This window comes from Cucurbitaria berberidis, assembly GCF_010015615.1.
Source record: "Cucurbitaria berberidis CBS 394.84 unplaced genomic scaffold K460scaffold_3, whole genome shotgun sequence".
NCBI lineage: Eukaryota > Fungi > Ascomycota > Dothideomycetes > Pleosporales > Cucurbitariaceae > Cucurbitaria > Cucurbitaria berberidis.
In genome coordinates, this window is record NW_024468937.1 from 2,150,871 (window position 1) to 2,174,898 (window position 24,028).

The 24,028-nt window shown below is 36.5% G+C and overlaps 5 protein-coding genes across 5 annotated transcripts; 3 read left to right on the forward strand and 2 right to left on the reverse strand.

Annotated features, from left to right (window-relative positions):
* Positions 1–163: 163 nt before the first annotated feature.
* On the reverse strand, positions 164–2,923 carry K460DRAFT_283925 (ARM repeat-containing protein; the record flags this gene model as incomplete). Its single annotated transcript, XM_040928695.1, has 2 exons — positions 164–2,582; positions 2,655–2,923. 2 exons carry the CDS (start codon positions 2,921–2,923, stop codon positions 164–166), a joined length of 2,688 nt encoding a protein of 895 aa, XP_040787850.1.
* Positions 2,924–3,376: 453 nt separating this feature from the next.
* K460DRAFT_416567 (dynein regulator) lies at positions 3,377–5,460 on the forward strand. The gene is made up of 3 exons (XM_040937814.1): positions 3,377–3,646; positions 3,702–3,867; positions 3,921–5,460. The coding sequence occupies exons 1-3, from the start codon at positions 3,609–3,611 to the stop codon at positions 5,100–5,102; spliced, it is 1,386 nt and encodes a 461-aa protein (XP_040787851.1). The 5' UTR covers positions 3,377–3,608; the 3' UTR covers positions 5,103–5,460.
* Positions 5,461–7,959: 2,499 nt separating this feature from the next.
* Positions 7,960–10,192, forward strand: K460DRAFT_430162 (cytochrome P450). Its single transcript, XM_040938318.1, has 5 exons — positions 7,960–8,507; positions 8,568–8,810; positions 8,861–9,031; positions 9,079–9,229; positions 9,278–10,192. Exons 1-5 carry the CDS (start codon positions 8,160–8,162, stop codon positions 9,970–9,972), a joined length of 1,608 nt encoding a protein of 535 aa, XP_040787852.1. The 5' UTR covers positions 7,960–8,159; the 3' UTR covers positions 9,973–10,192.
* Positions 10,034–12,143, reverse strand: K460DRAFT_311499 (uncharacterized protein; the record flags this gene model as incomplete). The annotated part of the gene is made up of 6 exons (XM_040930189.1): positions 10,034–10,373; positions 10,419–10,708; positions 10,761–11,618; positions 11,703–11,882; positions 11,939–11,993; positions 12,045–12,143. Coding segments are annotated over 6 exons (1,781 nt in total), but the record flags the coding sequence as incomplete, so codon positions are not given.
* Positions 12,144–12,585: 442 nt separating this feature from the next.
* Positions 12,586–13,112, forward strand: K460DRAFT_283225 (NADH-quinone oxidoreductase; the record flags this gene model as incomplete). Its single annotated transcript, XM_040928640.1, has 2 exons — positions 12,586–12,805; positions 12,862–13,112. 2 exons carry the CDS (start codon positions 12,586–12,588, stop codon positions 13,110–13,112), a joined length of 471 nt encoding a protein of 156 aa, XP_040787854.1.
* Between the last annotated feature and the right edge of the window lie 10,916 nt (positions 13,113–24,028).

Genomic DNA, 24,028 nt, shown 5'->3' on the forward strand with positions numbered 1-24,028 from the left:
CACGCAAAAGAAAGCAAACAGCTACAGTGCGGGGTGCAGCCCACGCAACTCATCACCTGCATACGTAGCACATGCAGCTCGTGGGCGTATCATGAACGTGAGAAATGTCGGTAGCTTATTGTGGCGGCGGCCTTCCGATGCCCTGCTTAGCCTAGAAACCACGTTAGCCCTCTATAACCATCATGGTGCATGTTTGCAGACAAAGACTTGCCTTCATCATCTCAATTCTCTGCTTCAAATTCTGCGTAACCTCAGCAGCACGCTTCCAGCTTTCTGCACCGGAACTGGCATGCATTGGGCCGCCTCCAATGCGACTGGTCCCGTTCTCTGCTGGGCTTATTCGGCCACCGCCTCGTGATGACAGCGATGACTTGCCAGATGCATCTGCTCGCAGAGGACTCAGCTTTCCGCTCAAGTTACTGCTAGGGCGAGAGAGAGAATCAAAGTTCTCCTTACCATCACCACCCGGACTCGTCGGCCCGCTAGCGTATCCCCTATCTCTTCTGCCGTAGAGGCCTTGGCTACCATATCCAGAGTCACCGAGCCGTGCACCATTGGTGTTGGCGTTGTGGTTATCAGTGTAGATTTGGTCTGCCAAATCTGTCGGTGGGGGTGAAGTAGCTCGTACTTGTCGATTGAGTTCACGCTTCAAACGGTCGACTTCTCGGCGTTGGTTTTGGACCGTCTGTTCCGCGGCTTCGAAATCTGATCGGGCCCGGACCAGCTGAGTCTCCTTTGCTTTGATAGAAAGGACATCGCGAGTATGATCCTCGATGAGCTGGGCATTCTGGTTCTGGAGCTCATAGATTTGCGAAGTGAGTCTCGTCCGCTCTCCGCGCAAATCTTCATTATGCCGCCTGATGCGGTCCACCTCTGCCCGAAGTTCTTCCAATTCTGCACGCTCTACCAAACTGAGCCCGGTAGGAGCTTGTGATATGGGAGACGGCGCAGCAGTAGCCTCAGTGGCCGGCTTTCCAAGGGGACGTCCGGCAAGGCCTCGCCCAGCTCCAAGTTTGGGTTGTGGGGGTGGTGCTACCTCCTCAGGAGGAGGTGAAGCCACAGGTCGTTTGGGTGAGGGAGCAAGGCCCGAACCAGGCTTCTTCAGACCTCCCAACCTCGATGGTGCAGCAAGTCCAGGCTTGGGAGCACCTAGCTTGGAAGCTCCAGGTCTCGATGTGGGTTTAGGTGCAAGGGGTGCCATGGGCTCTTCCGCTGGAGGAGCTACGGCTGCTGGCGCTGGCTTCTTCATTCCGCCTGGGGCTGGTCGCTTACCCATGGGCTTCTTGGTCGCTACTGGAGCAGCTACAGGCTTAGATGGAGCTACAGCCTTGGGTTTGTACTTGGCCTTGACCTCAACAGACTCGAAGTACTCCTTGATCTTGTTCTTGCGAATGTCGTCGAGGCCATCGAGATGAGCGTTCATGATGCGATCTCCCATGATCTTCCAAAGCGTACCAAGTGCCTCAGCACCGGCAGAGCGCTGTACCTCTTGCGATTCTGTGAGCAACTTGGTAGCAGCCTCGGCTATGGCTTTGGCTTGCTCTGGCGTGGGAGCTTCGCGACTGATTTTCAGGCAACGTATCAGAAATCTTGACGACTCAAGCTTTACTTGGGGATTCTTGTGCTTCAAAAACTCTAATATCTCATCTAGACACTCCTGGAAGCTGGTAGAAGCGAAGGCGGCATCAAGCGCAGCCGCAATAGCGTCAGTCACCGACTGTTTCTTCTCTTTCAATCGCTCCATCATGGCGCTCATGATGTCTTTACGATACTTGGCGAAACTCTTCTTTAGACCCTTTGCTAGAAGCTCGACGCAGTTGGCAGCCGTGGTGACGACGGCAATATTGGCATCTTTCATGCTTTTCGCGAAGCCACGCACCAATTCGTCGAACGGGCCTTCGGCGATTCGGGGGTGATTCAAGGCTTTGTGGACCTCGTCAAGTGTCTCTTTTCGGTCTTTCCATTTGGATGATGCCAATCGCTCCGAGTAGTCCTTTGGGATCTTGGGGAAAACATCGACTGCCTCGAACTCGGGCTCGAGATCAATGGCAACCTCTTCCTCCTCCTCACCAAACTCCTCGTCGCCACCCGGGGCGGCGACAGCAGCTTCCTTGGCAGCCTGCTGGGAGCGCAGTAGTCGCTCTTGCTTGGGTGGAGGCTCGTCTTTGACCTTTTCAAAGAGTTTGTCTAGGTCCTGTTGCTGGACTGGCTTGAGTTCGTTCCAGAAGAGCGGCTTCATGGCCTCCTTTAGCCATCGGTAAAACTCGACCGTCAATTCCTGTGCCTTTGCGCGAACGTTTTTATCCGCATGGCCGTAGACTTTGGGGAGCAGCTTGAGAAGCGGCTTTGGCTCAATGGTCTTGCAGCCAAAGGCGTGGTAGATCTGGGTAAGCGCGTCCAAGGTTGCAGCGATGACCTTGGGTTGCTTGTGGGAGAGAATGGGCAGGAGCTCTTCGATGACCGGGTCGGGCTTGTCGGTTTCGATATACAGCATCAGGGCTTCGAGCGCCTTCTGCTTGGCGGCTGCCCTCGTTGACGGCAGGCCCTTCTCGGCGATTGTCGCGATTGTGACGTTGCGCGTGCTAAGGCATCATTCAATCAGCAAAACAGCTCTTTATTGTGCCATAACAAGAAGCTGATGAGGGCGGCCTTACCGCGTGCAACCCGCATGTCCTGATATCTCGAGAAAGGCGCATAGTGCGCCTAGGCCTTCTTGCTGTGCTGCGACGTTGGAGTCGCCGACCACGCCTTTCCAGATGCTCGCATCGTTGATGAATTGGCGCACAACGGCGTCTGATTCGCTTACGGCAAGGTTGAACTCTTTGGCGGCGGCCTCGTAGCCCTCTTTCCGCACTTTCCAGTTCTTGTGTGTGAAGCGATCGGGGAGCGGGAGCGAGGTGAAGTCTTCTTCCTGGTCCGCCATGGTATGAGTGAGTGTTTGCGACTGTGATTGTGGGTATGCGGGCGCGGGGGGAAGGCGGACAGTGAGTGGTGCGGGGTGGTGGTCGAGGAGAAGGGAGGGTCAGTGGATGCAAAGACGATTACTTTGCGCACTCTCGATGGGGTTGAATGGCAGGAGTAGTAGATCAGCGATAGGGCCTGGCTGGCGATGCAAAAGCTGCGTGTTGTGTACGTACTATTTGTGCTGTGTGTTGGTCGCGCGCGCGTTCCCGGAGCGACAGGAGCTGCATCATTCGCTCTGGCGGCCCCATCCCTGCCACCGCAAACGAACACCATGCACAAGATACCATGCCATGCACAGAATACTACCACTCCCATCATGCACATGCATGCCAGGTCCGCTGCAGAATAATCCCCCTCCCCGCACACAACGTTGCCTTGCTTGCACGACGACACACTCGCTATCCTCACCCACCAACGTCGCTACCGCTGCCCACTACTCACCGCAACTTGCCGCAATCCGCCAACAGCGTCGGAACTAATTGACTTGCGTACTCGGCACGCACACACACCACACACACACACGCGCGGCACAAGACAAGACAAGACAAGACAAGACCTCGTCGTGAGCGCGGCCAAGTGTCCTCGGCGCATGGTGCACACTTGCGGCCTTCTTCTCGCATGAGCTTAGATCTACGTCTTCCGCCATGAGCGCCATCCTGACAGACCGACAGGCCGAAGAGCTGTGAGCGCCCTACCCCCACGCCTTCACCCTACCACCAGACACTAACGGCCGACAGACACAAGGCCATTATAGCCTACCTAGGCGTCGTCCATGCGCCCAAAACAGCAGAAGCGTTTCGCCAAGAGGTGAACGTCTCGGCCGCCTTCGACGACGCAACCAGGAAAAAGTACGAGGGACTGCTGGAGAAGAAGTGGACCAGCGTGGTCCGATTACAGAAGAAGGTAGCTGCTCTCCGGCTCCAAGACCCTGGCTACACATGGCTCATACCTCACAGGTTCTGGAGCTTGAGCAGCGCAATCAGAGCCTCCAGAGCGAACTCGACTCGACAACCCCTACGTCACTCCTCCGAAGAAACCAAGACCCCACCAGCTGGCTACCACGAGCCCCCGCACGGCACACCCTCCAGTCCCACCGCTCGCCCATCACATGCGTCGCTTTCCATCCTGTCTTCTCGTCGCTCGCGTCGGGCTCAGAAGATACCACTATCAAGATCTGGGACTGGGAATTAGGCGAGCTAGAAAGGACGGTAAAAGGGCACACAAAAGGCGTCCTTGATGTCGACTTTGGCGGTCCAAGAGGCGGAACACTCTTAGCCTCGTGCTCGAGCGACCTGACCATTAAGCTCTGGGACCCCTCTGACGAGTACAAGAACATCCGGACACTACCCGGACATGACCACTCCGTCTCTGCGATTCGATTCGTCCCTAGTGGCGCCGCAGGTTCGCCCTCGTCCGGCAACCTGCTTGTTTCTGCATCTCGCGACAAGACGCTACGGATATGGGACGTCACAACCGGATATTGTGTCAAGACGATACGAGGGCATGCCGACTGGGTGCGAGATGTGGCGCCCAGTTTTGACGGACGATGGTTGGTTTCTGCAGGAAACGATCAGACGGCACGGCTGTGGGATGCTAGCTCCGGAGAGGCCAAGTGCACCTTCCTCGGACACGAGCATGTCATCGAGTGCGTGGCGATAGCGCCGCCCGTGTCCTACACTCATCTTGCTTCCCTCGCCGGTTTGAAGAAGCCACCACCGCTCAGCAGCTCCGCCGAATTCATCGCAACGGGGTCGAGAGACAAGACGATCAAAATATGGGACGGGCGGGGAACATTGATCAAGACTCTTGCTGGACACGACAACTGGATCCGCGCCCTGGTCTTTCATCCTGGAGGCAAATATTTGCTATCGGCGAGCGACGACAAGACCATTCGATGTTGGGACCTTACCCAAGAAGGTCGATGCGTAAAGGTCGTCACAGATGCACACGGTCACTTCGTCAGCTGTATGCGATGGGCGCCCAACATCGTCAAAGACGTTCCTGTCAACGGAGATGCACCCAATGGCGCGACAAACGGAGTCAGTAAGAAGAAAGAAGACGATGTTGCCAAGGCAGGGATACGATGTGTGATTGCGACAGGGTGCGTCGATCTTAACGTTCGCATATTTGCTTCATAACATAAGAAGAGACGACTACGTTCCACACGAATTATAATGACTTTACGGTCACAGTCCCTTTTGACGGCGCATGCCGACAGCCTCGTTGGTGATTGTCGACTTCATGAGATCCTGTAATACCCATCCACGCGCCCTGATAGTTTCCTTTCCAGGCCCGCGAGAGGTAATTCTGGAGGCGAAGGTTTGGTATGTAGGCTGAATCCACCAAGAAGGCTTTGATAGAACGAGGTGGACGATCTCATCTAGGTCATAGTGATGAAGGAAAGCGACCCTTTGCTAGTTGCAAGGTGGCGGTGGTGCTGGTGGCATGATGATGTGGAAATGCAAGCTAGGAAATTTAAATCCGAAGTTTAAAGTCATGAAACGCTGCCCCTTTCAATCTTCAGTCGCTGTCGTGAACAAATTGCTATTCCGCCAAGCATTGACCCGCCAAGCTCTTCGCTGACTCAGCAATACGCTAGAGGGCACGGAAAATTAGCTTAAAACTCCGCTCCGACCGCCTGCAACTTTTTTCATCCAACTTGCAGAGCTTCCTTCCTACACACTCCCCGAGCGGTTGTGAATGGACCGAAGCAGCACGACGCACGCGACCATCATAGTAATGATCGGTTAAACTAACAGATGGCCTTCATGTCCTTCTTGCGAGGCTTCGACCCTCAAGGTAGGCAATCTTTCCCTCCACCTCCCACACGCTACATGATGATACACAAAGCCAAATTCAAACTAGAGTCTTTGACCTTCCGAGGAATGAAACTTTTGCTTGCACGTCAGTCTGAACGCGACTGCTTCGACACTGTCCTTTGGCGATATCTGCTTCATGGAGAACTCGCTAACTTCCATCAAGATCAACATCCGTCGTGACCGAGTGTAGTCCGATGCACTTTGATGAATCTCGCACCCTCGATTTTGGATCCAAGTGCAATGGTCTGCCCACGCGGCATCAACAGTACGTACCTACCATTCAACTTCTTCACAAACCCTTCCAATGATGACCTGTTGTGCTACGGCACGCTGGAAATTACCGACCAAGACTTCGGTCTATGCCGATAAACAATGGCTGTTTCTGATCCCAACCCCATCTACATCGTTTTCTCTCCTTCACTTGTGGTACTTTGCTAAGTTCGCTTTGTGCAGATACTCTTGATATCTCGTCCAGCCATCGGTACGGTCCACTCTACTCCTCGATTTAAGCTCGAACACACTATGATGATACGGCACTGGGCTCCGAAAATTCTTGACGGATACGCCTATCTATGGCAGGCCTCAGAAACCTCGCCGACTGACTCTGTTCTCAAGCCGCACAAACCAAGGACACAATTAGCTGGACACAAGCTGAACTACAACAGTTTTCAATACTACCATCACACAGTGATGGCGAGTTGACTTTCGTAAGTGCTTTTCCTTTTACTCAATCTGGATATGATGCGACCTTAGATGACGAGTCCGATGGGTTCGCCCGCTGACGATTCAATCAAAATTTACCATTCATGCCAACTGATCCATTTCTACACTATCTCGTTTGCCCTTGCTATTCAGTAGGATATTGTGCTGACTGTGTATCAGGATAACTCGAGGGTTGCCACTTGACAATACGGTACGCTTCCGACTGATCCCCCCCATTCGCAATGATGAATCGACACATACAAAGACAAGCATATGTCCAAGCTTCGGCAACGACGATACCAGTCACGGCTGATCTGCATTTCTACATATTCTCGCGTCAGCGGCTCCTCAAGACGCCAACTAACAGCTGTGTAGGTACAACGAACATGGCTAGTGATTGCCCACCTTTTGTATGTGGTAAGTTACCATCTGCCTATTTTCTTTCGTTTCTTCGCATTACAAGATGAACATTAATTTAATCACGACGGTCTACCGAGCTACGGCGATGGTGAGAATTGCCTGTGACAGGGCAAGAATCTGATTAGCGCTATAACTACCTGCACATATTTTTACCCACAACTACTTCTAGTTGCTGACTATTTAAGCAGGTCTTCAGTAAGCATGTGTCCTTAATAGGCCTCGCAGCTTTGTTATGCAGTCATCCTTGCCTGAGACTATTTTGTCTGTTCGCTTTGCGTCTGTCTGTGGTAACGTACATGCACGATACATGACGAGAACATGCTGTGACAGCGATTATCGACTGAACTAGTTTTCAGTAGATTCCCGAAGAAGACTTTTCCTCTTGCGCCAGTTCTTCGTCGCCGCGAACAACTACAACATTCCTCCTAGCCATAATCTTGGTTTTGTAGCAAAGCAATGCACTGTTCTATCCATAAATTGTCGTCACTAGTACCCTAGTGCTATCATCGGAACCAATAGGTGCTGCGTGCCAGCAGTTTATATAGTCAATTGTAATTTTTGGCGTAGTACAATGCAACCGTAATATCTCCTCGTATTTGTGCCATGTATAATTCTGTCTGAAAGTCCAGCTTGGTACCATGCATCAACGCCGTGCCCTTGAGCTTGCTGTTGTTGCCGACGGGTCCTTCTGACGACTTGGATTCGCCGAGGACGGGATAAGGCGAGGTGAGGTATAGGTCAGCAGTGTGGCTTTCTCATATAAAGCTCGCCACGGCTGTTCACTGCTATAATAGCAACAACTTATCCCAGGTTGGATATGACTCCTCCGAATATGGTCCACCAAGAAGAGGGGGTGCACGTCAAGCCTAATCGAGACAAACAACGCGAGCTACCGATTGTTGTCTCGTATAGAAACCACGGATCATATCAATGTTCACCGTTTATAATCCTGGTTAATTCCCCTCCTCCCATCCCCGCATGTAAAATCCCCTGCAAAGTCGATGCTAGCATATATTACCTTTATATGCCGGGCATAGACGCCTGCGCTCGGGTTCGCTAGGGAGGAAGGGAGCCAATGGAAGAGAGGTGTAGTGCGTTTGGCCTGCTAGTCCTGACTGAATCTGCGCAGCGATGTTTCCATATTGCGAAGGCGTGACCTGTGTGATATCTTAATCGGTGAGGTTACCATACCTGATATATACACACTGTTGCTCGTCTAGTGCAAGGCCAAGTCAACGCCCAGTTCCCGCTATCATGTCTCTCACATTTTACACTTTTATAGCCACCCTGGTGGCTCTGGCTGTTTATCGACTCAGCAAGGTTGGTCGTAGGCCAGTGGGTTACCCTCCCGGGCCCCCTACACTGCCATTAATCGGGAACCTCCACTTGATGCCCAAGGAGAAAGCCCATCTACAGTTCCAGAAATGGGCGGAAGAATATGGCCCAGTGTACTCGCTTATTCTTGGTACAAAGGTAATGATTGTGCTATCCTCGGACCAGGCAATCAAGGATCTGTTGGATAAGCGAAGTGGCATATATTCCTCGCGTCCAGATATGTATATCGGTCGGGTCGTGAGCGGCGGCCTACGCATGCTACTGATGGTAGGCTTTTCAATCAATTCCATGTGACTGCTTCTAGATGAGGTGTGCTAACGACGCTAGGAATACGGTGGAACCTGGCGCATGATTCGTAAGATTGTTCATAACAACTTAAACATCAAGGCAGCGAGGACGTACGTTCCATACCAGGACCTAGAGAACAAGGCCATGCTTGTTGGCTTCCTGGAGACGCCAGACCTGTTCATTGAGCACATTCGGCGATACACGAATTCTTTGACAACCCAGATGATCTTTGGTTTCCGCACAACGAGCATCCATGATCCCAAGCTGAAGCAGCTCTTTGACGTACAAACGCCCAAAACTCACATGTGTAAAGCTGCTGATTACAGTCTTAGGGGTTTGAAAAATTCAGCAAGGTCACTGGAACGCAGACCGCAGCGCTTCTTGATCTATATCCCCTCCTTCGAGCACTACCAGACATTGCGCTTCCGCTGCGGCGATACGCAAAGAAGCTGCATGAGAAGGAAAATGAACTATATGTTGGCCACTGGCTAAACGTGAAGCAGGTAAGATCTGAATTGTCGGAGATCAGGAGCTAAAACTGACAAAGAAGGCCATCAAGAAAGGCACGGCCAGGCCATGTTTCTGTCTTGATCTAGTTCGTGCCCAAGATGAGGAGGGTTTCTCAGATTCCCTCGCAGGCTACGTTAGCGGCTCGCTCCTGGAAGCAGGTTCCGATACAACGGCTGCGACGCTTGTTGGCTGTAGGTATCACCAGAAAGACAAGAAAGAACTACTCTGACTGTTACTAGTCATTCAGGCAATGGTGTTGTTTCCAGAGGTTGCGAAAGCCGCCCAGGAAGAACTTGATCGTGTTTGTGGGACCCGCTTTCCGACCCTAGATGATGAGCCAGATCTACCCTACATTCGTGGCTGCGTAAAGGAGAGCATGCGCTGGATGCCAACCGACATATTGGGCGTTCCGCACGCTGTTATCCGTGACGATGAGTATATGGGCTATAAGATCCCGAAAGGCGCAGGTGTCATGTGGAATGTCTGGGCGATTCATAATGATCCTAAGCGGCATCCTGATCCGCGACGCTTCGAGCCTGCCCGCTATGCCAACGATCACCAGACTGCGGCGGAGGCAGCGAATAACTCAAATGCTGCAAAGCGCGATCACTTTGTGTTCGGTGCAGGTCGACGTTTGTGTCAAGGGATGCATATTGCTGAGCGGTCGCTGTTTCTTGCCATAGCGCGTCTACTATGGGCGTTTGACTTTCACACAGCACGCGGTGCTAATGGTAACGAGATAATTCCAGACGCAGGTGACCTAACAGAGGGAATGCTAGTACAACCAAAGCCGTTTCAAGCTAGAATCGTGCCGAGAAACAGCGACAAAGCTGCACGCGTAGAGTCGGAGTGGAGCCAGATGGTAGATTTACTAGATTATAACCTTCAGTGGAAGGTGCCCCCTAAGGGACTTATTTGGAAAGAATATAACTAGGCTAAGCAACATTAATAGCGTTTAATGATTAAGGTTATTTAATGAAAACAAAACTACTTAGGTAGCTAATTCTTACTGCTAGGGGTAGATTCCTCAAGTTTGCTATTTTTTTGCATACTGCTGAATAAAGTCATGAAGTTCCTTTAGAGAGTCCGTTGGCCTCCTTATCATATACCGACTCTGTGTGTCCTCGAATGGTGCTAGTTCAAGGATCTTTTGTGTGAGCCACCACAGCTCAAGACCGTATTTTGCGAAACCAACGAGACGTCCTCCGGTCGACAATTCTCTCGAAGAAACGGGATGCCAAACTTCTTTCCACCGGTTTGTGGCACGGAGGAGGCTCGAGAATGTTGATGGTATGAGCAGTCCGGTGCGAGACACAAAGACGAGAGAGTGGAAGGCTATTGAATGTCAGTAATAAACATGATCACAGTGTGATGACTAACCAAACAGGAGTGATATTAGGTGCTCTGATCCAATAACGGCTAGACTTGGAGCTTCTGGGCCGGTCCACTCATCGCCCAAGAACAAAGAGACTAAGTTCTTCAAGCTTCGTGTCCTGAGCTCAAAGGGTTCAAACGAATCTACGACTTGTGAGAATTCAGCTGACGATGAAGCCTCGAACAAAGCATCAGCACTTGGAAGATCTCCAGACACTTCGGCAACGGTGATCTGGGGAGGGCTCTTGAAGAACATAGTACTCATACAATCAATCATGAACACCCTAGCCGCCAGTCTTCTGATGTCAGTATCATGTCTGATTATGAGAAGTGTAACGTGTCTCGTACCTAATTTTCACCTCGTCGGCGATGAATATATCCCAGTCGGCAAGTCTAGTGTAGGCTTTGCGAACGGTCCCAAATAAGTCTAGCCTTCGCAACGCAGCAACGATCGCAGGAAATCGCTGTGCTCGTATTCTCAATCGAACGCCGTCATCGTTTGGGTCCATTTGCAACGCGTGCATAAGTACGGCAGCTTGTACTATCTCAATGCTTTCATCATTTGACTGATCGCTGACTGTGCCTACTTGATGTAGCAACCTGAATACGTATTCTTCTCCCAGCTCAAAGAAGTACCGAGCAGACAAGACATCATCTTGTGGTGCAGCGCAAACCGAACCGAGAAGCGTGATTGCGATTAACAATGGCAAAGATACTTTCTCGATGTCGAAAGATGGTCGGTGGACAAACGGTGCATATAGATGGCAGATGGTAAAGAATGCTGTTACACACTTTGCGATGTTGTTGCCGGTAAACACCGCTCTGGCTAATTCTACGGGAAAATGGCCTCTCGGGAACCTGAAAGTATCATGGGCCGAATTATACTGATTTGCGAGTAGTGACAGAATTGTTTCTTTGCGTTTCTCGATCAGAGGCGAAGAAAGGAAGGAAATCGGTGCCCTTATCGAATCGATGGGTTCAACACTCTCATTTGGGTAGAAGTCTGAGAACACACCAGAGAAGAGGTCTTCCATGTAGTCGTCATACATATAGCTGGTAAAGCTTTCGCCCAGCTCGTCAAAGGGCTCGGCATGTGCAGCTGAGAGGACGAATGCATCCGAAACCGATCCGAGGAGCGGATCAGTGTAGTTACGTAAAAACGTAATTGGTACATGAGAAGACTCGAGATCTCCATCATCCACAAATCTGAGTACATTCAGTTGTTAGACCTTAACCCTTGATAGATAATATTGAGATCCTAGTGAGTCTGGTAGTTTTGTGTTGACTTACGCATAAGAGCAATCGACTTGACTTGAAGCGCACCGCTTGCAAGGTCGATTCCTATCGCATTGTATCTTCTTTGACTGGCAGTTTTGACATGCGCGGGGCTTCCTGCCTCGTTTAGACGCATGGAGCGCATCGCACTGCTCTACCGTGAGACATGTTTTGAGGTGGCGTCGGAGAGCGTCACTATGACATAGGTTAAAGATAATGAGATCGCGTGCAGGACATGTAAAATAGCTTACTGTCGGAGGAAGGTGCGAGAGCAGGAGGTGCACTGGTGCGACGGTTCGTTCGTGTCTGCTAGAATCAGCATCCTGTAGTGCAGGGTCGAGCAGGATTATTACGCACGACTTCTCTCATGTCGTCGGAGATGACTTTGATTCTTGAAAACTTTTAGGCATGTTAAGCATCGATTTTGCGCAGCTGCACGGTGTATTGTATTCATTGTTAAAGGTTGTGAATAACATGTTGCTGTGGGCTTTCCCCGAGTGTGGGCTTTCCCCGATGTTTGAAATAGCACCATCGCCCAAACAGGACATGGCACGTGATTGCGGCAACCATATGCCAAAGAATTTTCGACAGAGACTCTTGAGCCTGTAAAACTGTACCAGAATACTGAAATACTATTTGAGATGCAGAGTGTCTTCAGGCGAAGCACCAATCGTGGTATGTCGGTTCTCATTCGAGGAGTTGTGGCTAACACACTTGCAGCTGTTACGCCTCGATGTCTTTTGGGCTTTCATACATCTACTTCCTTCGGAATAAATGCACCATCGAGGCAAACGCATTCTTCTTCCCAGGCCAAAGACTCTAAACTACCATCCACCATTCGCAAAAGTACTAGTGTGGTTGAGCATGTTCTGTGAGTAGTTACCTAGAAGAAGTGAACATGCTTACTAACATACGCAGCACGACTTCCGACCAGCTTGTCAATTGGGCAAGACAAAGCTCTCTCTGGCCCCTCAGTTTCGGCTTGGCATGCTGCGCCATCGAAATGATGCACCTCTCGATGCCTCGCTACGACCAAGACCGGTTAGGCATTATCTTTCGCGCTTCGCCTAGGCAAGCCGACGTTATGATTGTTGCTGGGACTGTAACGAACAAGATAGGTAAGCGCTGGTGTGGAATTAGCGAGATTTGGAACGATTACTGACTGCATTGACAGCCTCCGCGGTGCGACTTTGCTACGACCAGATGCCAGAACCAAGGTGGGTAATCAGCATGGGGAGCTGTGCGAATGGCGGAGGATACTATCATTACAGTTATAGCGTTGTGAGAGGTGTGGATAGGATAATTCCTGTTGACATTTACGTGCCAGGTTGTCCACCTACAGCAGAAGCGTTAATGTATGGCATCTTTCAGCTGCAGAAGAAGATGAGAAAGACGAAGGTTACCCGGATGTGGTACAGGAAGTAGCTAGCGCGACGGCGACGTTGATTCGAATATAGCTGTCCTTATATTATTATAGGTCAAATGTATTAACGTACTACACGGGCAAGCTGCGCATTTTGCTAAAACTCCACTAAAATTAATAGTAATAACTTTACTTTTTATTATTTTTATAAATACTAGGCTTATTTAAGTAATTTTTAGTTTATTTTATAAAGCTAGTTTAAAATTATAAATAAAGCTATAAACTAATATATTACACAGGTGAGCTGCGCGCCTAGGCGAGTTACGCACTTTGCTAAAATTTTACTAAAATTAGTACTATACACAATAGTATAGCACTATAAAAAACTATAGCAGTAAATTATAATAAACTAATTTATTTAAAAATTACTTTTATTTTTTATTTGTATATTTGTGTATTATACTTAGCTTTACTATAATATTTATAGCGCTTTTAAAAAAGCTTACTTACTTTAGTATATACTTACTTTTTTATTTTTTTTTTATTACTACGCGCTTTAAACTTTTTTAAAATTATTAATTAAAAACTATTTTTTACTATAAAAGTTTTTTTTTTTATATTTACTTTTTTTTATATAATTTTTATTATATAGCGGCTTTATTAGCTGCTTAAAGCTTAGTAATTTTTTTTATATACTAATATAAGCTTATACGCAACTATAGCTGCATTTTTTAAAAATTTTTTAAAAGTTTTAATTATTAAAATAAAAAAATTATTTAAGTGCTTTTAAATTTTTATTTTAACTAGTATTAATTAAAACTTAAATTTTAAAATATTGCTTAGTATTTTTAACTCTTAAAAACTATTTTTAATAATAAGTAGTAGTAAAGTATATAACTAAATATTAAGCTTTAATATTACAATTTTAAAATTAAAAAAAATTAGACTAGCGCTTTTAAAGCTACTTAAAATATTATTTTTTATAATAGTAGTATTAAAAGCTAGTTTAAAGCACAGTAAAAACTTAATTTTAATAATATAGTTAATGCTATTATATATTAGCTTTTTAGCTTAGCACTTATACGCCTTTTTTAAAAGTATAAAATAACTTATATTAAGTAGTTATAATAAGTGCAATAAATACAAAAGTATATAAAAAGTAATAATTTTTTATTTTTTATAGTATTATTAAAATTAGATTAATGCGTAGCTTTTATAACTATTAATAATAAATAAATAATAAGTACTAATAATTTTTTTTTAGTATACTTATTAAAGTGCTTTAACTACTTAAAAGTAAGCTTATTTATTATTTAACTATTTTTAAAAACTGCAATAATTTAATTATAAAGTAGGCTTTTTTTTTTATTAAACTAAAAAGTAGTTTTTGCCTATAAAAATAATAAAAAGTAAAATAACTTACTTTATTATATTAATATTTTAAATTACTATTACTTATTTTTAATTACTCTGCTGCACTATTTTTAACTATTTTTAATAATTAGTACTTAAAATAATAGTTTTATATAATATCTAGCCTATTATAAAGCCTATTTTATTAAAATTATATATATTTTTATTTTAAATACTATATTTGGCGTTTATATATTTTTTATAAGTTAGAACTAGCTTTATATAAGCTTAGGATTTTTATATAAAGCTTTTTAGTAATTATACTTTTAAAAAGTTTTAGTACTAAGCTATAAATATTATTTAATAAATATACTAGCTTAGTTTTTACTAATAAGTAGTTGCTTATATTTAGCTAGCAAAATATTAATTATATTATTTATAGCAGCTAGTTAGGGCGGAAATCTTTAGTTTTTAAAGTAAAGTATATATTAAGCAATTACTTTTTTTTTTATTAAAATTTTTTTTATACTATTAAGCTTAGTATTGCGTTATAAAAGCGTTTTTTTAAGTTAATTACTAAGTATTTTTAAAAAAAATGCTAAATATTCGCGTAGCAGTTTATTAAGAAAAATTTATATTTTATTTTAAAGCTTAAACTATAAGCTATATTTAGTTTTTTTTTAAAAAATTGTATATTATTATATTAAAGCATTGCATTATATTATAGATATAGTTTAAATTTTAGTAAAGTTTTAGTAAAGTGCGCAGCTCGCTTAGGCGCGCAGCTCGCCTGTATAATATATTAAAAAATATTAATAATTTATAAGTCTATATTTTTAGCTTTACTTAATAGAATTTTTAAAAAGTCTAATATATTATTTTTATATATTAAAATTTAAAAAATAAAAGTTTACTAAGCTTTACTTAATTTAGAAAAGTAGATAACTAAATATATATAAACTTTTTAAGCTTTTCTTTAATAACTTTATAAATATTATAGTTTAGACTTATAGTCTTTTTACAAACTAAATATATTATATATTTACTATTAAATAAACTTATTGCAAGCTTTAAATAAATAGCTTATAATACGCTGCAGTATATCTTTTTTAAATTATAGCTTAATATAGTAAACTGGCATAAACATATAGATTTTATTATATATAGTACTATTGTTTTATTATTAAATAGCTGCTTAAGCGGTTTTAGCCTTCCTTTAAAATAAAATAGTTTTCTAGAAAAAGAAAAGGTGCTAAGTATAGTACTTAAACTATAATTTTATACTTATTTTTTTTACTGTGTTATATAATCTGCTTTAGCATTAATTTTACTTTTTTTTAAAATAATATAATTTACTTTAAAAAACTTTTAGTAACTATAAAGCAAATTTAAAGCGCATAATAAAATAAAAAAAAAAGCTATAATATAAAATATTAAAAGAAGACTAAAACCGCTTAGGCAGCTATTTAATAATAAGATAATAGTACTATATATAATAAAATTTATATATCTATGCCAGTTTACTGTATTAAGCTGTACTTTAAAAAAAAAAAATTAGTAAAAAAAAAATACTGCAAGCAGGGATAGCACTATATAATAGATCTAATAGCTTTTAAAAATAATTTTTTTTAACGCTATAAAAGCAAAAAGCAAAAAGGTAAAAAGCAAAAAAGTAGAAAGTAAAAAAAAAAAGAAAAATATAAGGCGCAAAAGCAAAAAGTTGTAAAAATTTTATAATTTTTTTATAATAGTAATTTAGTAATAGTAATTTTTTAGTATATAATATATAAAATATTGCAGTTTTAAAGTGCTAGTTTCTAATAAAATTTTATAATACTTTTTTAATAATAATAGTTATTTAACGCAATAATTATTCGCAATAGTATTTAATATAAAAGTAATTAAAAATAAAGCCTATTTTTATATTATAGTTTATTAAAAGTTAGTTTATTATATACTTACTAATTATACATTGCTAACTGTTGCGTAAATACTATATATCTGCTTTTAATTATTAATAAAATAGACTTTAATTACTTAAATACTGCAATTATAAAGTACAGGAAAAAAATTAGTATTAATAATAATTAATAAAAGCCAAATCTGCTAAAAGCCCTAAAGCTTTTTTAATTTTATATTAAAAATTTATATATTTAAAGTACGTAGTTATTGCAGCTATATAATAATATATTTAAACTACTAAATTATTATAAAATAGCTAAAATTGCTAAATAAGTTTTTTTTTTTTTAACTAGCAGCAAATGCTAAAAGAATTAGCTAAAAAGCAGGCAATAAATGCTAAAAAAAAATTTATTACTAATTTCTAGTAGTAGAAAAGGCTAGAAAAGTACTTGCGTATTAGCAAGTAAATAGTTGTTATAATGCGCAATATAGTAGTGCGGTAATATAGTAGTATAGTAATATAATAGTATAGCAGTACAAAAAAATTAAGTAGTGCTTAGTACTATAGGCTTAGTATTATATAGTATATTAGTAGTTATTTTTATATATGCAGCTAAGCTTATTATAAAATAGTTATAAAAATAATAGCAGTAAATTGCAAGGCTTGTTGCAGAAAATTTAAAATATAAAATATTTAGTATTATAGAATTTAGCAGTGCAGTAAAAAGATTTAGCGCTGCTAAATATAATCTATTTTTATATTAGCTTAAGTATTAATATCCTAGCTTATAAAGTTATAGTAATTGTAGTAATTACAGTATTATAGTATTATAGTATTATAGTATTATAGTATTATAGTATTATAGTATTTGTAGTATTTATAATTGTAGTAGTTTATATATTTTTTGCAATAGCCTAAGGCAGCTAAAAAGCTGCTAAGCCTTAATTAATTATTAATAATAAAATTAATGCGTAATAGTTTGATAGGGTCCCTGTTTAGAAAACAAATTTAAAGTATTATTAAGTAGTTTTTATATAATTTTGCCCCTTTAAAGTCTTAAATATAAAAAATAATAAATAAACTACCTAAAGTATAAAATTATAATTTTTTATTAGTAATAATTAAATTAATAATGTTATTAAGTAGACTTTTAAGCTTTATATGCGCTAGAGCTATTTATACAATTACTAGTAAGCTGCCTATAAAAACTTTATAGCTATTTAAAAAAAGGCTAAAACCGCTTAAGTAGCTATTTAATAATAAAATAATAGTACTATATATAATAAAATCTATATGTCTATGCTAGTTTACTATATTAAGCTATATTTAAAAAAAGATATACTGTAGTATATTGCAAGCTATTTATTTGCAGTTTATAAAAAAAAATTATTTAATAAAAAATATATAATATATTTAGTTTATAATAGAACTATAAGTCTAATGTAGTAATATTATAAAAAACTAAATAATTATATACTTAAAAAAGTACTGCTTTCTTTAGTAAAAAAAAAAGAAAAATATTATAACGTTTATTTAACTAACTTTAAATACATTTTTTTTAATAAAAAGCAAAAGGGCAGAAAGTAAAAATAAAAGCAAAGTATAAAGCGCAAAAGCAGAAAATAATAAAAATTTATTATAAAAATTTTTTATAAAATTTTTATAATTATATTTTAGTAATAATAATTTAATAGTAGCAATTCCTTAGCGCACAATATATAAAATATTGCAGTTTAAAAATAAAAGCCTAAGCTACTATTGCAGCTATACAATTGTAGTTAAATTTAAATATTATAGCCTATTAAAAAAATATAGCTCTAAAAACTTTAATAATTTAGTTAATTATATAGCTAAAGTTTAATAAATTGTTTAATTAAATCCAAATTATATTAGAATAAACCTAAGTTATACCTAAGTTATATCCTAATTATATTTAAATTTTATGTAGTAAACTGAGTTCAAATCCTGCAGTTTCTAATAATAAAAGCTGTATTTTTCTTTTTTTTTGCTAAATTTAGTTACCCACCTAGGTAAAAAATCCAAATTTTTGCAGCTTAATTTTTTATAACTAATTTTAGAAGGCTTTTTTGCCCTCGCCGTAGCTGTCGATTTGTAAAGCTTAAAAACTTAACTAATTATTTTATTTTAGTTTAATTTAACCTGCCTAGCATTGCCCGAACAAGTTAGTTACTATTAAAAATTAATAATTATATTACTATAATTTTTAAATAATAACGCATTAGGTCTGCTAATGGCGCTTATTAGTTTTAATAATTTATTTAGCTAGCCTAATATTATGTAAACTTTACTGCTTTAATACTATATTAAAGTGCTAAGTATAGCACTTAAACTATAGTTTTATACTAATTTCTCCTACTGCGTTGTATAATCTGCTCTTGCGTTAACTTTACTTTTATTTATAGAAAAAAAAATAAAAGTATATATAAATAAAAGAAATTCTAATAGTAAAAAAAGTAAGTAATTTAATTGCTAAAAAAAAAAAAAAAAAATTATAATGCTAGTTAAAAGCCTACGCGTAAAGTGCGCGGCGCAACTTAATATAAAAAAGTAAAAAAAAGATATATATAAATATATATAAATATAAATATAATAAAATACTTTTTTAATATAAAATATATATTGCTTTAGGCCTAAGTAGACAATATAATAAGTAAATAAAAATAATATATAAAATTATATTAGACAGGGCGTTGTAAAAGTGCTAGGTAATAATTTTAATTCTAAAAATTAGACTCTTGTTTATATATAATTAGATAGCTATTAACAGTTATAATAAAAAAACTAACTTATAACTAAAATAATTTTTTTTATTATAGTTTTTTTATTAATACAAAAGCAATTTACTATAAAAAATAAATAAAAAATTATAAAAAGACTAAAAATAGTTATATAACGCAAATAGATACTATATAACACAAATAGATACTTTTTTATTAGATATTTTAGATTCCTCCTATACTAGTCCTATTTAAGTAATTTATAGCTATATTTAACTAGTAATAGTAGTAGATTAAAAGTAGACTAATATTATAGCACTAGGCCTAATATAGCAAAAAATAGGAATTAAATATAAATTTATAGTATAAAAAGTATTTTTAAGTTTTTAGTTTTCTAAACTTATACTTACTATAAATACTATAATAAAAAAGAATATAATTTTTATATTTATAATATTAAAAAAAAAGTTTTTAAAAATAGTAATAAGCTTAAAAATAAAGGCCTAAGCTGCTATTGCAGCTATACAATTATAGTTAAATTTAAATATTGTAGCTTATTAAAAAAAAGCTTCTATAGCTCTAAAAACTTTAATAATTTAATTAACTATATAGCTAAGTTTAATAAATTATCTAATTAAATCTAAATTACATCTGAGTTATACCTAAATTATATCTAAATTATATGCGGTAAACTAAGTTCAAATCCTATAGTTTTTAATAATAAAAGCTATATTTTTCTTTTTTTTTACTAAATTTAGTTACTTACTTAGGTAAAAATCTAAATTTTTGTAGCTTAATTTTTTGTAACTAATTTTAGAAAAACTCTTTGCCCTTATTATAGCTGTTAATTAAAGTACTTTTATATTACTACGCTAAAAAAATTACTTTAAAATTAGTTTATAAAAGCTAATTTACTAAAAAGGGCGCGTAAAGGTAGATAAACTAGCCTAAATATAATAAAAAAAAATTTAAAAAAAAAAGTATAATACTTATATTAATACTAGTAAGTAATATATTTATAAAAGCTTAAAAAGTTTTAAGATAGATATTTTTAGCCTTTAATATAAATATAAATTAACTTGCAAAAATAGGACCTAATGTGTTATTAATAGCTTATATTATTAATATTTTACTATATATTGCATATTTCTATTTGTAGAATTGCTAAGCAATAAATTTTTAATTTTTAATATAATTTTTTACTAAGGCGCAGTTTTCTTAATAGTCTTTAAGCATATATCTAAATATTTAGTATAATATTAGTTTACTACTAAGTAACTAACTAATACTAGGCCTTTAAGCAATAATAGTAATATTAATAATAATAATAATTTTTCTTGCAATATTAGCCTTAACTTTTAACTATTTTTTTACTTTTTTTTTTTACTTTTGCTTTTCTCCTTTGCCCGCGCAAATTATTATTTATAGTATATTTAAATTATTGCTTTATTGCTTGCTTTTTGCCGCTTTACTGCTTACGTTTATCTACGCACTAATTTAACTATTTAAAAAAGCTATATTTTTTAATTATTATACTACTAATAACAGCAGGCTTTAAAAAAGTTAATTTAATATTCTGCTAAATTTAAGTTACTTTTAAATTTTTTTTAAGCTACAAAATCTTAATTTGCTAGTCTTTAATAAAAATAAACTAATTAGTAATAAAGTTAAATAACTAAATTATATAGCTTTTAACTATAAAAAGCTTTATAAACTGTAGCTGCCTTATTGCAAGCAGCTTATTATAAATAAATTTAAAAAAGCTTATATTTAAAAAAAAAAGTAAATAGTATTTTTTATTAAAAAAAATTAATTTAAATTTTTTTGCAAGTCTTCCTAAAGTACTAGTAATTATTAAATACTAGTTTAAAGTAATTAAGTAGTAGTAAATTATACTAGTTAATTGTACTAGTTAATTATTACTAGCTTACTACTTATATAGCTTGCTATAATAGCAATTTATAGGCTTATATATACAAAGTCTTTTATAAGCGTTATATTATTTGTAGTTAATATAAATATAAAGGTAAAAAAAAATTTAAAAAAATAAAAATAAGTTTTAATTTATAGTATAAGCGCGTATATATATGCCTTTCTGCCTATATATCTAAACTTTTTTAAAAATTCTTAAAAACTGTACTTTTAACTTTTACTTTACATACAACTATATTACCTGCAATAATATAACTATATAGTAAATAATAACTACTTTATATATAAAAAAGCTATATAAATTTTTTTAAAACTTTACTAAATTCCTGCTTGCTGCAAGATACTCTTATTAGTTTTAATTTAACTTGCCTAGCATTGCCTAAACAACTTAATTATTATTAAAAACTTATAATTCTATTACTATAATTTTTAAATAATAATATATTAGGTTTTTAATAGCAATTGTTAAGGGTTTTTTCATAATCTATTTAGCTAACCTAGTATTATATAAACTTTACTGCCTTAATACTATAGTAAAGTACTAGGTATAGCATTTAAACTATAATTTTATACTAATTTTTTTTACTGTGTTGTATAATCTGCTTTAGCGTTAACTTTACTTTCTTTTAAAGTAATAAATATAAATTAAATTAATAGCTTAACTTATAGTATTTACTATACTATTTATATATATATTTAGTCCCTAACTAGTATAGCTATAAAATAAAATATAAAAGATAATAGCTAGAGCTTTTTTTATAATATTATAAAAAAGGTTACTTATAGTTTATTTAAGGCTATAAGTAGTTTAGAATAAAAATAAAGTAATAGTATTATAAATAGTAGTATTATAAATATTTTTATAATAATAGTATTATATAGTTTTAATATATTACAAATAAGTATTATATAAAAAGTAAGCTACTTAAAAGTTAGTAAACCTTTCTACTAGTAGTTATATAAAAAAGTATAATAAAAGTTTGCATAAAAACGCTAGTTCTTATTAATTATTAGTAAATTAATATAAAAGCTTTAACTTAGTTAAAGCTTAGCAGACTAGCAATAAGCCTTTAAAGCTAGCTTATTTTTAAAAAAACTTACTTATTAAAAATACTATTAAAATTTTATTTTAAGCTAAGCTTAGTAAAGTAATTTATAATATAACAACTATAGTTATTATTAACGCTATTGTTGCTAGTACTATTACTATTATTATTAAGTTTTTTAAAAAATATTTTAAGAGGCTATAAATCTTTAGCTAAGTAGCTATTTTATTTAAAAAATATTATTTATTTATATTTTTATTAACTATTTATTATTATTTATTATTATTGTCTATTGCTATTGTTTATCGCAATAATATATCTACTTTTAATAATTATTATATTATTATTTTAAATAAGTTATTATAGTAATAGCTATTATTTTTAAGCTTTTACCCCGCAATTTTCTATACTAGTAGCTATTTAACTATTATTGCTACTACTGCTATTATTAAAATTTACTAGCATATATCTAAACTACGCATTAATAACCTAAAGCTAAAAGGGTTATTTAAATTAATATATATAACTAGTATTACCTGCAAAGACGGGACCTAATGTATTATTAATAGCTTATATTATTAGTATTTTTACTATATATTATATATTTTTATTTTTAAAATTGCTAAGCAACAAACTTTTAATTTTTAATAATATAACTTTAACTGCTAAAGCGCAGTCTTTTTTAACAGTTTTTAAGTATATATTTAAATATTTAGTATAATATTAAACTGCTACTAAGCAGCTAACTAATACTAGGCTTTTAGGTAATAATAGCAATAGCAATGTAAATAATAACAACAACTTTTTTTGCAATACTAGCTTTAATACTTAATTATTTTTCTGCTTTTTACTTTTTAGTATTTTTTTTTATTATATACTTAGTTCGATCGCTCGCTTCTTCCCTTAAAGTTTTTATTAAGCTACTTAAGTATTTATATAATTTTTATAGCTGCAAAAAGCTATTGCTTTTAGTTATTAAATTGTAGATAATTGCAGTAGCTTAAAAATATTTTTTAGTATAGTTAAATAGGCTTTTTATTTTAAAAAGCTAAGTAGAAGGCTCTAAGCTTATCTTGCTAATTAGTAGTAAAAGTTTTTTTAGCCCGCAGTTAGGCTACAGTAAAAAGTCTATATTTAGCAGCTAATAATAAATATAGCTAATATATTTAGTTTTTTATAGCAGAGCTCTTTTTTGCTAAAAAATTCTAAATTCTAAAAAAAAATCTAGTTAAAAGTAAAGTACTTTAGTATAGTAAAAAGTTTAATATTAAGCTTTTAAAAAATTTGCTAAAATTTACTAAAGTATTTAAACGCTTGCTTATACTAATTTAATATGCTAGTCTAGTATAAAAAGCTATTTTAGTATAAAATATTTATTATAATATTTAATAGAATAATAGGGCGAAGGGCAAAATTAAAAAAATTATTAATAAGCGTTATATAAACTTTATATAGCTTGCTGTAAAATAATTATATAAAAAAAAGTATTTTTTTATATATATATTGTATATTTAGAACTGCTATCTGCAGCTTTTTACTTTTAACTATTGCAAGCTATTAATAATTATATAAAATACTATAGTTTCTAATTTTTTATAAGCTAATTTACTAAACTAGATTTTTAATTAATACCTTGTATACTAAAATATATACTATTTTTTTTATATTATTATATAGTAAAACTAATTTTTTTTAATTAAGTACTTTAACTAAGCTAGTATGTAAGTTTAAGTAGTATATTATTTAAAATAATTTTATTAATAAAGAATTTAAAGTAATACTTACCTAAAGCTAAATATATATTAAGTATATTAATATTATAAAAAAGTTTAGCTATACTAAATATTAAAATTAGCTTTAGCTTTTTATTTTATAATACCCCCTTTTTATTTTTTTAATATTTTTTATTTAATAAAATAACTTATTAAATTACTACTAATTAAGTAATAAATGAAGTATTAGACTACTTAACTACTAATATAATATAATTATAACTATAATAATAT

Excerpts from the sequence above, each read along its gene's own strand:
- K460DRAFT_416567 (XM_040937814.1), top strand. The coding sequence starts at position 3,609 with ATGAGCGCCATCCTGACAGACCGACAGGCCGAAGAGCT. Across the intron at positions 3,647-3,701 it reads GACCGACAGGCCGAAGAGCT|ACACAAGGCCATTATAGCCT; the intron begins GTGAGCGCCCTA and ends AACGGCCGACAG. Across the intron at positions 3,868-3,920 it reads TGGTCCGATTACAGAAGAAG|GTTCTGGAGCTTGAGCAGCG; the intron begins GTAGCTGCTCTC and ends CATACCTCACAG.
- K460DRAFT_430162 (XM_040938318.1), top strand. The coding sequence starts at position 8,160 with ATGTCTCTCACATTTTACACTTTTATAGCCACCCTGGTGGCTCTGGCT. Across the intron at positions 9,032-9,078 it reads ACTGGCTAAACGTGAAGCAG|GCCATCAAGAAAGGCACGGC; the intron begins GTAAGATCTGAA and ends CTGACAAAGAAG. Across the intron at positions 9,230-9,277 it reads GGCTGCGACGCTTGTTGGCT|TCATTCAGGCAATGGTGTTG; the intron begins GTAGGTATCACC and ends GACTGTTACTAG.